The sequence below is a fragment of the Filicampus tigris genome, chromosome 4 (genome assembly GCF_054856515.1).
Source record: "Filicampus tigris isolate MCC_2025a chromosome 4, RoL_Ftig_1.0, whole genome shotgun sequence".
Classification (NCBI taxonomy): Eukaryota; Metazoa; Chordata; class Actinopteri; order Syngnathiformes; family Syngnathidae; genus Filicampus; species Filicampus tigris.
In genome coordinates, this window is record NC_141220.1 from 1,792,235 (window position 1) to 1,808,056 (window position 15,822).

The 15,822-nt window shown below is 38.0% G+C and overlaps 1 protein-coding gene across 1 annotated transcript in view; it reads left to right on the top strand.

The window, feature by feature from the left end:
* The window catches only part of klhl25 (kelch like family member 25), a 45,644-nt gene that overhangs the window by 28,545 nt on the left and 1,277 nt on the right, over window positions 1–15,822 (top strand). The window contains exons 5-10 of the mRNA XM_086027872.1: window positions 4,547–4,636; window positions 7,792–7,955; window positions 8,057–8,204; window positions 12,510–12,706; window positions 13,000–13,105; window positions 15,235–15,378. Of these exons, the coding sequence (XP_085883998.1) occupies window positions 4,547–4,636; window positions 7,792–7,955; window positions 8,057–8,204; window positions 12,510–12,706; window positions 13,000–13,105; window positions 15,235–15,378 (849 nt within the window). The remainder of the gene's footprint in view (window positions 1–4,546; window positions 4,637–7,791; window positions 7,956–8,056; window positions 8,205–12,509; window positions 12,707–12,999; window positions 13,106–15,234; window positions 15,379–15,822) is intronic.

Genomic DNA, 15,822 nt, shown 5'->3' on the forward strand with positions numbered 1-15,822 from the left:
AGGAGAAAACAACAGGCCTCCAAGAATACATCACAATGATGGCCCCCTGGGACGACCTGCTTCGTGAATGCCTCAGGCAACAAAAGCCCAGTAAGGAGAAGGAGCTAGATCAGGGGTTGGTGACCTGCAGCTCTTTCATCCTTATGTTGCGCTCTGTGTGGCTAGGGAAAATAAATTAAAAGTGTTCTATGGAAGTGTATTGTAATGTCGTCCAAAGACACAACGTCAGATATATCTTAGTTATCTTCGTTTTTATTATTCCAACACGGCTAATGTGGGCCGTAGTCGACACCAACTACAGTGCAACAACAGTTCTGTCAGTACACACGGATCTCTGGTCCTTCGCCATCTGCTAACTCCTCTCACTCGAACACCCCTCCAATCCAGCGAGTCGCGTGATGCATTCAGGGACCTCAGAAACAACCCAATGAAGCTAAACACAAATGTCATCCCAACACAGATAACCCAATTCATTACAGTATGTTATTTGTCTCAAAAACGTGTATCATGTCTTCTTATTAAGTCAAAGTTTTTAACTTCTTTCTTTAGACCTTGTGCAATTTCGGTGATTTGCAATCACCTTCTCCAGAGATGTTTGAGAACAATTGACGTGTCAGGATGCACCCAGCATGCACGGCTGCCTGCTGACATGCTTGGTGCATGCAAGCAACACCGAAACTGCACAATATCTGAACAAAGTATTTTATGTGTGTGTGTATGTTTGATTGTAGTTAAATTTCACAATAACGCACCAAAAGAGGGAAGACGCTCAATTTCTTTGTTACCAGCTTGCAAGGAGAAGCAAAGAGAAAACACATTATATTGCTGCGCAACAGCCCACGAAGCAATACTTTTCTCTAAGTTCTAAAAAACGCTTAGCTCCCCTTTCTTTTTATTGAGTTTCGGAGCCCCTGATAACGTGGGTGTTTCCAACCTAAGGGTGGGGTTCATGCAAGCTGTTGGAAACACGTGAACCTGTACTTCTATGTGTGTGTTTATTACTGTGTACATGTGTACAAATACCATATCAGCATTCCGTTAATGCAGCTGTTGAGGAATGATATAAAAACAGGCAACGCCCTCGTGGCACTCCCCTGCTTCTCCATCTTCTTTTTGCGACGGAAGCACACTTCTTCACACAAATATATATTCTGCAACCCATTAATAGCATTGTTCTAATCTAAAACTACTAAACCACACAACACTATATGAATATAACATTATCAAATCACCCAGGATTATATGTTCATTCAACCTCAGCATGTTAGGCAAACGTGGCAGCTATTTGGTGATTAATAACAAGCAAATGTGGGATAACTATTAAATAATTATTCTTTTATCGGTCAATTATTTTCTCGATTCATTGTTGAATCAAATTTAAGTAAAAACATTCCATCCAAATCTCCATCCCTTTATTAATACAAAATGAGGCCGTTATTTGAAATTGACGGTGCAAAATACGTGCACACTTATTACTTACACAATTATTATTCAGGTATTACACAATTATTATTCAGGTACTGTAGGGGAAGGGGATGCTACACTGCACACTGCTGGTCTCTATTTGGCTGCAGAGCTGTGAGTACTTTTTTTTGTGATCAGCAATGAAAGGCATTGATCAACATGCCAATTCCATGGAAATCGGCCAATCACGATCGGTGGCTGATTGATCGGATCAACAATAGGGCAGTCATTTTCGCCTATTAAACTGTGTTTGAAAAGTAGTCCGCAGCCTATAAAGGGCACTCGCTTATCGGCTAGCTGCTAGCCATTAGACAGTAATGCTGGCCACAGGCGCTGTATGTCAATGTTGGTGTAATTTATTACTTTTTTTTCTTCTTTTTTGAGATTGAACATGATCTCATGGTGACGTGTTGATATTGTTGGCAACAGTTTGTGACGGCAATATAAACTAGCCTCAACTAGATTTGGGAAGACAACCACTGCATGCTGCCAGGAACTACTTGAAAATAAAAGCTTAATAAAGCATTCTCAAATTGCTTTGTTTCACCCATAATCTAATTGGCAAGCTTGTAATTGAAATTTAAAATACAAAAATATTTTTCTTTATTACATTTAAAACTGTATTTGCAATGTTGCACAATTCCATTATCACAATAAATTAAATGACAACTGACAATTACATGGTAAAAAAGATTATACAAAATGTATGTATAAATTACAATGTAGCTTTTGCCAAGTCATAGTCCTATTGACTGCAAAAAGCCATCAGTTGTTACCCGTGTCCATGTTATTTAAACAAAAATATTACAGTGTTTGTATTGAGTTTATGGTGGTCAGCAGAGGTGGGCATTTTACAAAATTTTGCTGGTCCGTCATTCGTAATCCATTAGCGGCCTGGGCACCCATATGTATGTATGTGTGTGTGTACGTGTACGTGTGCGCGTACGTGTGTGTGTGTGTGTGTGTGTGTGTATATGTATATATGTACGTGTATATGTATATATATATATGTGTGTGTGTGTGTGTGTGTGTGTGTGTGTGTGTGTGTGTACAGGTCCTTCTAAAAAAATTAGCATATTGTGATAAAGTTAATTATCTTCCATAATGTAATGATACAAATTAAACTTTCATATGTTTTAGATTCATTGCACACCAACTGAAGTAGTTCAAGCCTTTTATTGTTTTAATATTGATGATTTTGGCAAAAAAGTAAAGCAAAACCAAAAATCTGAAAAAATTTGCATATCGTGAACAGGTACTCTAAACGCGCTATTAACCTAATCATTTGAATCAACGAATTAACTCTAAACACCTGCAAACAATTCCTGATGCTTTTAAAAACTCCCAGCCTGATTCATTACTCAAAACCACAATCATGGGTGGGACTGCCGACCTGACTGCTGTCCAGAAGGCCATCATTGACACCCTCAAGCAAGAGGGTAAGATACAGAAAAAAATCTCTGATTGAATAGGCTGTTCCCAGAGTGCTGTATCAAGGAAAAAGTGTGGCAGAAAACGCTGCACAACCAGAAGAGGTGACCGGACCCTTAGGAAGATTGTGGAGAAGGCCAATTCCAGACCTTGGGGGAGCTTTGGAAGCAGTGGACTGAGTCTGGAGTAGAAACATCCAGAGCTACCGTGCACAGACGTGTGCAGGAAATGGGCTACAGGTGCTGCATTCCCCAGGTCTAGCCACTTTTGAACCAGAAACAGCGGCAGAAGCGCCTGACATAGGCTACAGAGAAGCAGTACTGGACTGTTGCTCAGTGGTCCAAACTACATTTTTTGGATAAAAGCAAATTTTGCATGTCATTCGGAAATCAACGTGCCAGAGTCTGGATGAAGACTTGTGAGAAGGAAATGCCAAAATGCCTGAAGTCCAGTGTCAAGTACCCAAAGTCAGTGATGCTCTGGGGTCAAACGATTAAAAAATTTTCTGTAAATTGTTGTTGGAATGGAAAGATAAAATACACAAGACGGTTATATACATTCAACATTCCGTTCATATGTAATATATCTTTTTATTGTAACAACAAATCCTCTTGAGATGAAAATTAAAATTTTTAAATTAAAATTATTAACATTCTTTCTGTAAAAGACAGTATTTGTATTCACTACAGAAACGCAAAAAGGCCTCAGAACAGTGACAGAAATATTTCAAATGTGTGCAAACAAAGTGTGTGTGTGTGTGTGTGTGTGTGTGTAATACACATTTATATGTGGCCCTTTTAAGACTTTTTCCGAGTGGTCCCTGAAGTGCACACGAATGTGATTGGCTCCGTGCAAACATCAAGTTACCTTGTGTATTAAATGTGGTATGTAAATAAAGCTGCCTCCCCCGCTAGTGGTAGTTAGCTCGCAGGATAACTCCCAACTAGCCATTAATTTGCTGCGTCAACCCCATGGCTGCAGATATATATCACGCAAAGATTTGATTGTAGATTTGTTTTGTCATGGCAAGGTGAACTGACGTCATCACGTTCTGCCTCCTTAGCCAATCACAACTGGCCATCACCATCCCCGCAGATTCTATTGAAAACAGGAGCAACCACTCACACATATATTGCCAATGCAATGCTTTGTAAGAAGCCCACATCAGCAAAACGACTATCCATCAGTGACAGACTGAGAGGTCCGTCTGTACTCTACTTAGTGACGATTGCAATGACAGGTGAAAAATCACTTCCGGCAATGCGCATTCCATCATATTTTTAGGTTTCCCATCATTTGTCAGCAAAACAGGCATCCGTCAGTGACTGGCGTACCTTCCCTTAGTACTGACGGAATTACTGCCTCTTGTGGTCAGTATTTTGAGTTAGGCTCTCTCACAGATGGAATTCAACCAAATGTTAACCAAATTGTAATTAAACTGATGAAATGACTTGATGAAACTATTTCTCGTGATACTGACTTTTTACAGCAAAATGTAGCTAATATAAAACTCTTTATTCTTATACAGGAAAAATATTTTTTGTTTGTCGTTTTCCAAATTATGTGAGATTCTTTGTTGGGATGTCTGAATGAACAGATGTTGATAACATAAAGTGCATCACGGTTTTAAGAAGTGTTACATTTTCTTTAGATACGAGAATCTGAGGACTTCTATAGTTTGACTAAAGAAAAGCTGCTGGAGCTTGTGCTTAGTGATGAGCTGGAGATAGAAGATGAACAGGTAAGGGATTCTGTTTTTACTTTTAAATGTTAGCCATTTTTCTTCTAATGTAAATGCTATAGAACAGGGTTCTACACTAACTTTTGCACCGGTAGCATGTGCTACCAACTTTTTCAGTTGGTCACACCCTTTTTGGGGCGGTACAGCATACTGTAGTTTCGTATGATGTAAATATTGACAGTGACTTCAGAAATTTGTCGAGTTAATATATCACTGAAACAACTCTGTTTGCCACATGTACCAGCTGATAAAACAGGTCAATTATGTTAAATAAAATGTTTACATACATATACCTGTACTTTATAGTGCAGTTTTTGTTTAATAAAAATTTGGGGGATTTTTTCTTTTTTTTTTTTGCATTATATTGCTTGTGTTGTTACACATGTATTTTGTTAACGTACTTGCACCTTCATATAGGACATGTACTGTAGTCGTTTCCCACAAGGAAATTCTGTTATAAAGAAAGATTGAACAATGCAAATATGATTCCTTATTAGAGAATACTTAATGTATACAATACACTCATATACAATCGCACAAGAGCCATGGTGGAGCATGAGCTGTCCTCTGCTGTGCCCTAACTCTTAGAACGGAGTTAAGTTATTAGTTGGCAAGTGCTACCTGATTTTATCTGCAACCTCATTCTATACATACAAGAAAGGGGGGTTTCCTGTGCTTAATAATAATAATAATAATGATAATATGATCATTATTATTATTATCATATAATTAATTCATAATAATTATTAATGAACAACCCTAATGTGGACGTTTTTATTGTATTTTGTGCTTTTATAACAGTTTTTGGGTTAATAGAACATTTAATTGTAACTTGCTCTGTTAAAACTAAAAAAATATATAAAGGATGTGCGCGACTAGTCGTTTAACCATCTATGATTTATTAAACGTTTAGTATTTTACTAGTCGGTTAATCGCTGCATTAAGTTTCACGAATCTTGTTTCTTACGCCTCTGCCTTGGCCTCTGTAAACAAGCTGAGCACCAAGAGAGAGAATTGCTCCCCTCCACCCCGCCCACACGTACACATAGTAAGGGGCGGGGACACTAAGGTTGTGGAAGAATATTTAGAAAAGTAAATTCTGAAGATGTCAAAGCTACCACGAAAAAAAAACTGCACCGTTTGGCAGTATTTTGATGCAGCAGATGACAACAAGGTCATCTGTAGGCTTTGTAAGCATAAACTAAACGCTAGCCGTACGATGCATTCATGAATCTCGGAAACATCACACCTCAGCAAAACACAAATCCGACCACAACACATATAACCCAATTCGTTACAATATGCTGTTGAACATTCAATGTTTTCAATGCCTAAAAAGTGTAAAAAATTTCATAAAGACTTTAAAGTTACTGTATTTCATTATAAAAAGAGTTTTAATACATTTAGCAATAATTGTAACTTTTTTTTTTTTTTTCATCACAAAAAGTGTATATGTACTGTAATGACAACTTGTCTTTAACTTGAATACTTAGATGTGTCATAGGCTGTTGCTGCTGAGTGTTTAAAGATTTCAGTGTCTTAATAATTTACTAAATTAAGAGATCTTTATTAGTGTATTTTTTATTCTGGTGTAATTTCTTAGGCTGTCACCCGAAGGGTTCGCTTTTATTTTTTTCCCCCCAAAAAAATTGTACCATTTACTTGTCATCTTTTCAAAATGAACATATTTAAAAAATGTACATATATGTTTGTTTGTACCGAAAATATACCGAACTGAAGTTTCCAAGAAACCAAACCGAAATGTGATTTTACGTACCTAAAAAAAAAAAAAAAAAAAAAAAAAATATATATATATATATATATATATATATATATACCACTTAAAGTGATGTTGTTAAAAATCCATACAGTCCATCCATGTTTCTGAAAAGTACATTTATTTATCACACGTTTTGAACTCTTACACAAAGAAATCACAGAGTTGGTCTCTTTCAAATGAATTAAAAAGATTAACTTAAATATATTATATAAATAGACCTAGCAAACAGAAATGCCGTGAGCCGTTTTTGCAGCATGTGGCCTTGACCTGAATTTAACAATACAATGGAAAAAAGAGCACTATTTCACTGAACAATGAAAATAAATTGCAAAATAACTGCCTGAATATTTATTTTACCTGGTTAATGGGACTTCTGCTCCTGAACCTATGTGCACAATGTCTGCAAATTAGGGCTGTAGCAAGTCACTTTGATCTTTACGCAGGACTGTAGCTGCCATCGTTTTCTAATTAAAAAAAAAAAGATTTTTTCATGATTAAGTGTTCATATTACATTGTAAAAGCAACCTTGGTCTCTTGATCATATGTGTCCCGAAAGTGACCCGCATGCGCAGAAGAGACGACGTAATTCACGACATAGTGTTTACGGAAGTAAATGTGGTTCAGCGTGCTGGGGCATTTCGAAAGTGGAGCGATTCGGTCGAAAGTAGAAATACAATATTTGTGGGGAATGACGAGGCGAAGCTTCTCACTTCCCATCTCATTCCTTGGAGATGTCAGTATCGATGACATCACGTCTTAACCACGTGTACAAAATTAGCCAATCTGAGCCGTGGCTGAATTACTACTATCACCATAAATGTCCACTGAGTGTTTAAGACCAATGCTAATAGCCAAATAAAGGGGAACACAACACATTTGAGTTCCCCCAAAATTGACCCGTTTCACAATGTGTTCGTGTGTTAGCATGTAAGTGCCTCAATATTAGGTGTTCGGTCATTGTAGGTCTTCTATTTCTTTGTGAATGCGGTTTTGTAAAAAAAAAAAAAAAATAGAATATTATGTTTTTTTAACATCTCTCTTTTTTTTACAATATTGTGAGCTTTTATACAGTATCATGAGCTTTTAATATATCGCCAACCTCCCCACAATATCGGGATAATTATCATATTGTGAGGTCCATATCGTGATGTTATCGTACCGTGACATTTGGATTTTGTGACATCCCTAGTGGTATGTCATCTAAGGTTGGAGTTACACAATTAGAAGACTTGCAAGGAGTCGTTTCTTATGTCCTTACTCATAAAATCTTTGTGTTGAACCAGACAGTTTTACTTGGTTGTGTTAGCTGGTGTTAGACCAGTAAAACATAGTTATTAATTATTCTTACTGTTTGTCCGTTTTATTTTATTTGTAGGTTGTGTTTAACTCTGTGATGCGATGGGTTCGAAATGACTTGGATAATCGGCGTCACCATTTACCAGAGCTGCTCGGGGGTATAAGGTTGGCTCTTCTCCCCTCTGAATGTCTCCTGGAGGCCGTTGCATGTGAAGAGCTTATCATAGCTGATAAGAGGAGCAGGTACCATATTTTAATGTATTTAAACCCTTTGTTTTTTTTGTTATTTTCTCCAGTTTTGCATTTTGAACAAGGATTGTTCATACTGTAAATTCTGTTTACAGGGTAATTGTAGAAGAGGCAATGCAATGTAAAAAAAGAATTCTTCAAAACGATGGAGTTGTGACAGGTCCCTGTGCTCGACCGCGCAAGGCAGGGCACACACTGTTGATATTGGGAGGCCAAACTTTTATGTGTGACAAGATATATCAGGTAAATATGAATGCTAAACCTGGATTTAAATCAGAAAAAAAAGTGTTGATCCAATACAGTGGTACCTTGAGATGGAAGTTTAATTCATTCCGTGACCAGGCTCGTAGCTGAAAACACTCAACACTCAAAAGTAGCTTTTCCCCATTAAAATGAATGGAAATGCCATTAACTCATTCAATGCCATTGAAGAATTTAGTCGTCTTCTCACAGTCCAGCCATTCAATCCAAGGAATGTTTTTATAACTTTTTCACATTTTTTCAAACGTTAGGGTAAAAGATTGTTTGAAAATGTCTGGCAGTGAATGAGTTAATAAAAAGACAAACAATGTTTGTTTTTTTAATCAGGAAAAAGAGCACTCTTTAATATTTTACTTCATAGAAACATTGAGTAAGAACACAAATAAATAGTGTCAATAATTAAACCGTTAGTGCATCAAGATTAACGCTGTAATTCATTTCATTGGGCTACTCCTTCTAGTGTGCCAGACTTGTTCACCGGTAGCTGTATATTACACTCATGGAAACGCGTACGAAGAAGAATATTACTACTACTTGTACTACTATTATAAGTGACTCAGTAAGGTGCTGCAATATTAGTATTTTTTTTATCAAGGATAAACACAAATGTATGCCGTTGAGTATTGGTATACTATCTGTGTAGGCCTACATGTTGCGCAGCTGTTTGTGTTCAAATAGCTGTACACTTTGACGTGACATGCTGTCAACTACGGGTGGGCGATGTATATCGTCATCGGTATCGCCAATCTTGCTTTCACGATGTGTAATTTTACATTATCGAGTATTAATACTGCCTCGTAAAGCATAACAAGTCAGTCGATGGCCGCAAAGTATGAGGAAATGCTGAAACCCCCCTGTGAGAGCCAATGCTTTGAAGTATTATCTCAATTCTGTCATCATAAAGTAGTATCTCAATTTCTGTCATCATAAAGATTTCATGCAATAGTAGTAGCATAGCAGACAGTGTTTAGTATACAGTGTGCTGGTAGTCACGGAAGCGAACAGCTTTTGAACGTGCTCATAGTCTAAGTACATGTTATCCACCTGCTATACTGAATGACATTGTGGATTACAAAACCTTCAATACAAGAAGACAAAAAAGGAACTTGAGTCCGTGTGAGTAATTCAAAGAAATTCAATTCATGTATGAGTAGATGTGCTACTATGGACGAGTCAGAACTACCTTTGACTACCAACATTGAAGCTAATGGTAAAACAGAATTTCTGCCACTACATCCCCCATTCAGCAAATCAGACGGCAGAGGAGGAGGAAGTGATAATCATTCGCCGAAGCAGCGGGCAGGGCCCAGTCACCCAGTGACTCTCTCCACACTGCAGCCACTCTGTTTCAAGTATGGAGGAGTGTCAAGCGGGGAAAAATAGCAAGGCGCAAGTCCCATGTTGTCCGTAGTGTGAAAATTGTTTGACCTTGACAAAACTGACGTCGGTGGGAATAACATTGTTAGATGTGCCCAAACGGTCACCGTAAGGAGCAATTCTGTTCCACCACGGGCCATATGGATTATGAGGAAAACATGGTGACCGCGCAAGCATGCCAAACAAAAGCTTAGTAAACACACACACACTCAGAAAACAGTCGCCGAGTTGAGCCAACAAACAGAAACCCACTCACGCACACACACCCAGTACTTTAGCGGGCAAGTCAAATGTGACAGCCTGGATATTCGGTTAACATTCAGTTTACACGCTTGTAGTCCGCATCATTCATAACTAGCCTGTACTCCAGAGGCATGTTGCACAAACAACAGCGGCTTATTAGTGTGACGCCAGAATACACCCAAACATGAATACGTCACAAGTCTACATATCACAGTGATGAATGAGTGGGAAAATGCACTTTTCGGTAAATTGCAGCTTTGTTATTCAATTTTATACACGATCTGGTGGCCAATGTATGAGAATGGGTGTTGTCATGACGATGTCTCTTTTTCTCTTTCACTGGGTGACACTTCTGTCACACAAATCACTTATCAAATACATTTATTTCCCATTATGATTGCTGTAGTTAACACCCTTTACTCATTCCAACTGGTCTAGTAGTTAGTTGACAGTGCTACACCAGTACTTACTGCACCTCAAAATGTCATTATATACAGGGGTGCACATAATTTTTTTTCATGCGGTACTCGCATGAGTACTAGGAGATTTGTCTTTGGTACTCACTTGTCTTTGGTACTCACTAGTGGTCCAACGGATCACATAAGGACAGATTTTGAGTCACGGATCGGATCGTTTTTTGTATGAGCAAAAAAAAAAAAAAAGCTAAATAGAACTTTGTGTGCGTGTGTGTGTGTTATAAAACTCTTTTGCCCATTAAAAAAAAAAAAAAAAAAAAAAAATCAACTAGTGGTGGGGGAAAATTCCGATTTTTAGATGCATCGAGATTCAGAAATGGACGAATCTGAATCCATTCACTAAGGTTCACATTTCGATTATTTAAATATGTTAATTAAATTGATACAGAATGAAAGACTTGAAGTGCAATTTAAGGCACCTTTCTTAAAACATGGACAGCACATTACAAAGTAATCTAGGTCCACAATATAGAAAAAGAAGTTTAAAAAAATAAAAGCAGCAGCTGTTGAACTACCAGCTAATGATAACAGATGCTAGCCACTAACGCCGGAGACATGTATCATACAATGACAGTGTAATTAACCAGCGATTTGTTCGTGTCCTAAATTAGCCGCTGATTACAATTTCAAGACAGTGTTGTGTTGATGTTGGTAGCAAGCGTTAAAACTGCAGAATGCCGATACGTCGAAAACGGAAGTCAAGTTAGCTGTTCCGCCACCATGCGGGCCAACTTCAAATTAGAAGTTAACTTAGGCTATTGCGTTGGCATTGTCTCAATGTATTATTTGGTAAGCTTTATTTTGAAGTTAGCCTTTGTGGAGGCGGTGTGTTCGTTGAGTGTGTTTGCAAAACGCTCTTGTACATGCAACTTACGTGATCTTGAGGGAACATGTATTCAATTTCCTCAATTTCCTCCTCCATCACGTTGCCTGATTGTGAACGCGCAGTTTTTTTTTCACCAACCATTCTGCGGATCATGCCCATCCTGAACCGATGCTTCATCCTTACCAATCAAAGATGACTCGTTGCACTGCACCACTAGTGTGTACAGGTACGCAAATGCGCGTCGTGACGCAAATGACGGTACGCGTCAGTAATTTCTGTTGCGTACCTGCGTACCAGTTATATTCACCCCTGATTATATATGTCATATCATTATGGAATAATAGGAGACATTTAAATGACATAAATATTCCCAAAAATCAATAAGTCTAGACATAATTTTTAGTTCTTCATTGAGAAGCTGTGCGCTGCAAAACGTGCTCATTGTAGCCATTCATTTTGGCTTCCTCATTTTGATTAAAAAAAAAAAAAAATCAGCACAAATTGTTTTATTCTTTTTTGTTTTGTAGGTTAAAGTGTTTTATATATTGTGCTCTGAGTAAATGTTGCTGAAGTTAATTTGATTTGATTATTTATTAATTTTGTTTCATTTTATTTTCAGCAGCAAATGTTGCAACAAGTCTGTCAAAAATGTTTACATCTTAAACAAGGATATATTTTTTTTTATTTCAGGCAAATCGATGCACTTAAATCTTTTTTTTTTTACAGACTAATAAACACTGTTAATAAGGTTAATTCTTGTAAGTTGAACTATATCTCTTTTTCTTTTCTTTATGTTAACACGGATACGATGTTATGCAGAGGTGTACCTATAACTATTTTATAGACAAATGCTATTATTTATAGGTGCGGTGGAGACTGGGTGGTGGGGTGGGGGTCGCAAATTGTTTTCTTCTTGCTAGGGGGGGCGTAACAGAAAATAATTGAGAAGCATTGTATTAAAGCGACGTCTTGATAAAGACAAGTTATGTGTACTTTGTTCTCCCGTCACAGAATAGCTCTAGGAAAATGCTGCCATTTGAAAATGTGTATACAACGACATCACTATGCATTTACGTCAAGACAGAGCATGCGCAGGAATATACCATCTCTGTGAATCTGAATGAAGTTCCATTTGGATTTATCCTTTTTATTCCGACTGAAAATTTTATATGGAGCATTTTCATTTGTTAGGTCATTCGGATTCATTTTAATTGGAATACACGACTCCATCCAAATCTGGCTGCGTTCGGAAATTAATTGGCTCTGCCCATTTGAACATCACTCCGAGAGAGTGTTAATACCTCTTTTTTGTTGTTGTGGTAGATTGTTTTTTTCTGATTGTCTTTCTGTTTCATAATAATTAAGGTTGATCACAAAGCCAAGGAGATCATACCAAAGGCAGACCTTCCTAGCCCAAGAAAAGAATTCAGTGCATGTGCCATTGGCTGTAAGGTTTATGTGACTGGAGGAAGAGGGTCTGAAAATGGAGTGTCAAAAGACGTCTGGATCTATGACACAGTTCATGAAGAATGGTCGAAAGGAGCACCCATGCTTATAGCAAGGTCTGTTTTAATAAATGTATTTAATGATATTGGAGGACAACTGTTGTATCAAAGAGTGTGAGGGGAGCCATAATTGTGCTATGTACGTACATACTGTGAAAAGATGTTGCATTCAGTAAGTCATTTGTATCATTTGTCAACCAAATGCAGCTTCCATATAGTGTGACGATATGTTGAAACAAAGTAGATCCTTGGCTTCAGAAGCCACATTCTGACATCTTATGCAACTGCATAAGGCACAATACACACACCTCACTAACGAGGTTTTATTTTTGTCACTGGCACTAAATCAGATTTGGTCATGGTTCAGCTGAATTGGAGAACAGCCTGTATGTGGTTGGAGGTCATACAGCCATTGCCTTTGTTTATCCCGCCTCTCCATCAGTCTCTTTAAAACAGGTAAGAGAAAGGCTTTTATTTGACTATAGTGGTGGGCGATATGGCAAAAATATATCACAATTTTTAAAAAATAAAATCACAATCATGATTTTATCATGATTTTTTTTACATCGTTTTTTTAGACTAATTTGCACATTTTTGACCCTTTTCCTTACGTTAAACATAAAACATATTTCAAATGTACATAAAACCCTAAAAGAAAAACAAATACATTTTAAGCCAGCCAAGCTTTCTGACCAGGTTTTAATTTGAATAGTGCCAATTTTTGTCAAAATGTGCAGTGAATGTAAACATAAAAGGTAACATTACGTAAACATAAAAACACAGCTCGTAACGCGGGTCAAGTACTTTGAACAGTCTTTTAAACCCCTCGTTTTGCACTGTTTTAATGGGAATCATGTCTTCAGCAAGGTAATAAGTCACTGCCTCAGTTACTTCTATACACTGCTTGCCTGTTTTTTCATATGGAGTGCCATTAAGGACGGGAGCGCATAACTGCGTCTCCACCACTAAAGCCGGGAGCGCTGTTGCGTGTTTCTCCCTTTAAAGCCGGGAAAGCGTATACGTCATTTTCTTTTTTTAATCCAGTTCTCGGTCTCTTAGCCAATGAAATGCATCAGAATATACATGTGACGGTGTCGTGAGTTGTCAGAGGATATCCAGATTTTTTTCGAGCAGTAATGGCGGGCGCCGTCGATTGCGGGAGCTCTGAAATGAATAACGGCAGTGATATAGACGACACGCTCGCGGACTTTAAAGCCGTGAAACCATCCGTGATGCATGGTTAAGATATGTTCGTAGACAGTGACAATTTCAATGTCTTTGTAAGAGAATACAGCATGGTAATTTCCACTAGATTTTAAGATAAGATAAGAAGGCCTTTATTGATCCCACAGTGGGGAAATTTTCAGTGTAACAGCAGCAAAGATATAGGTCACACAGGCACGGCGGCATAATGTAGCCATTAATGTATAACATTAACGGCAAACATTCAGGATCAAACCTATGTAAATATACGCAGTAACGTGTATATACACATGTATATACACACCAACATACATCTACATAAAAAGTATGAGGAACACTCATTTTAGCCTGTACATAGTACAGAGGAAAAATATTCTAAGTAAGTGAAAGTGCTGCAGTGCTATAGTGAAATGTAAGAAACAGCATTGGATAATAATAAAACTAAACTAACAGTAGTGGGGAATGTTGAGTATTGCACGTTATTACAGTAGTGGGGAATGTTTGGTATTGCACGATATGACCTCAGGTGCAGGACTTTTTTTATTATTAGAATAGTGCTTCACTTGCATCCTCGATTGAAACAGTATAGATTAATAAGCTTGTGCCTGTGTGAAAGCGACATGTCTAAGCTTTTCAAATTCAAATTATGTTTCTATCGGCTACAGGGGCTGAGATATTAATTAATTTGTAGGTGGCGAAAATGTAAGGATTTCAAGGGTGACTCCAAAGACAACCGTAGGTTTTAGAGAGATGTCTCATGAGGGGCTTCAGGCTTTAATGGGTTAAATGACTGTGCTACCGTGGGTTGTGTTAGCTCGGAGCAAGCGGCTGCCTCTGGCTACCATGTGTCTGATCTCCATTTGCTTTGGCTGTCGGCGTAGTTTTTTGGGTGCTGTCTCTGCAAGTGATTAAACAGGTTTGTCATGTTGCCATCTGACGTACGAACCGAGTCTCTGCAAACTTTGCAAATAACTGGTTTGCGCTTTCTCTTCCGAGGAAAAGCCAAACCAAATCGACACTGTGGATGTGGAGTTTCTTTTCGGGACCAACTCTGCTTCGTGGTGACTTTCCGCTATAGCTTCCCGCTATACAAACAAACAAACAGGGAGGCGGGGAGTGTCACGTACAGTGCACTGTGCGTGCTGTGATTGGTTGGTCGGGTATGCGTCAGCGGCTTTGAGCCGCATTGAGCTAAACTGTATAGAATGTTCCCTGTAGACGATCAAACGATATTTTGTCTTTATGAAATCGTCAACACGTTAAAGTCCTTAACAATCTAATATCGTCATATCGCCCACCCCTATTTGACCATGATACGTTTTTAATCTTGCCATAAACAATTGGGTAGTGAATTACTGTATGTTGTCTTAATATTTTCCTAGGTTGAGCGGTACAACCCTGTCAGTAACAAGTGGACTATGATGGCTCCCTTAAGAGATGGTGTCAGTAATGCTGCAGTGGTCAGTGCCAAATTAAAACTTTTCGTTTTTGGGGGCACCAGCATACACAGAGAGAAAGCTTCTAAGGTTGGTCAAGTTTGATATAGCTGATGAGTTATTTCGTTTTCTCATCCTGGCATTCTTTGGGACATCATTTTTTGTGCATATACAATGTTTATAATGTTAAAGAGCAAACAAAATGTAATGACTTTAATTAAATGAGAATTTATGAGTTAATTAAATCAACTCAATATAATAAAATCATCTGCGATAAATCATCCATTGACTCAGCAGTGTTTCACCCATGCTTGTCTTTCCCTACAGACCATGCTTTGCACTGTCAAATACAGTAAAAGGCTTCACCTGACCAAGTGATCCTACTTATTTCAGGCTGCCTCTATCTAACTCTCAATAGCTGCCCAGTAGCTTTTCAAAGGGAATACTCACTACTTCCCTGTGGTGCCAAATGAAGTCAATCCCCCCCAAAATAACTTGAATAATTGTCATGCTTGGCTTTTTAAAAAAATGTTT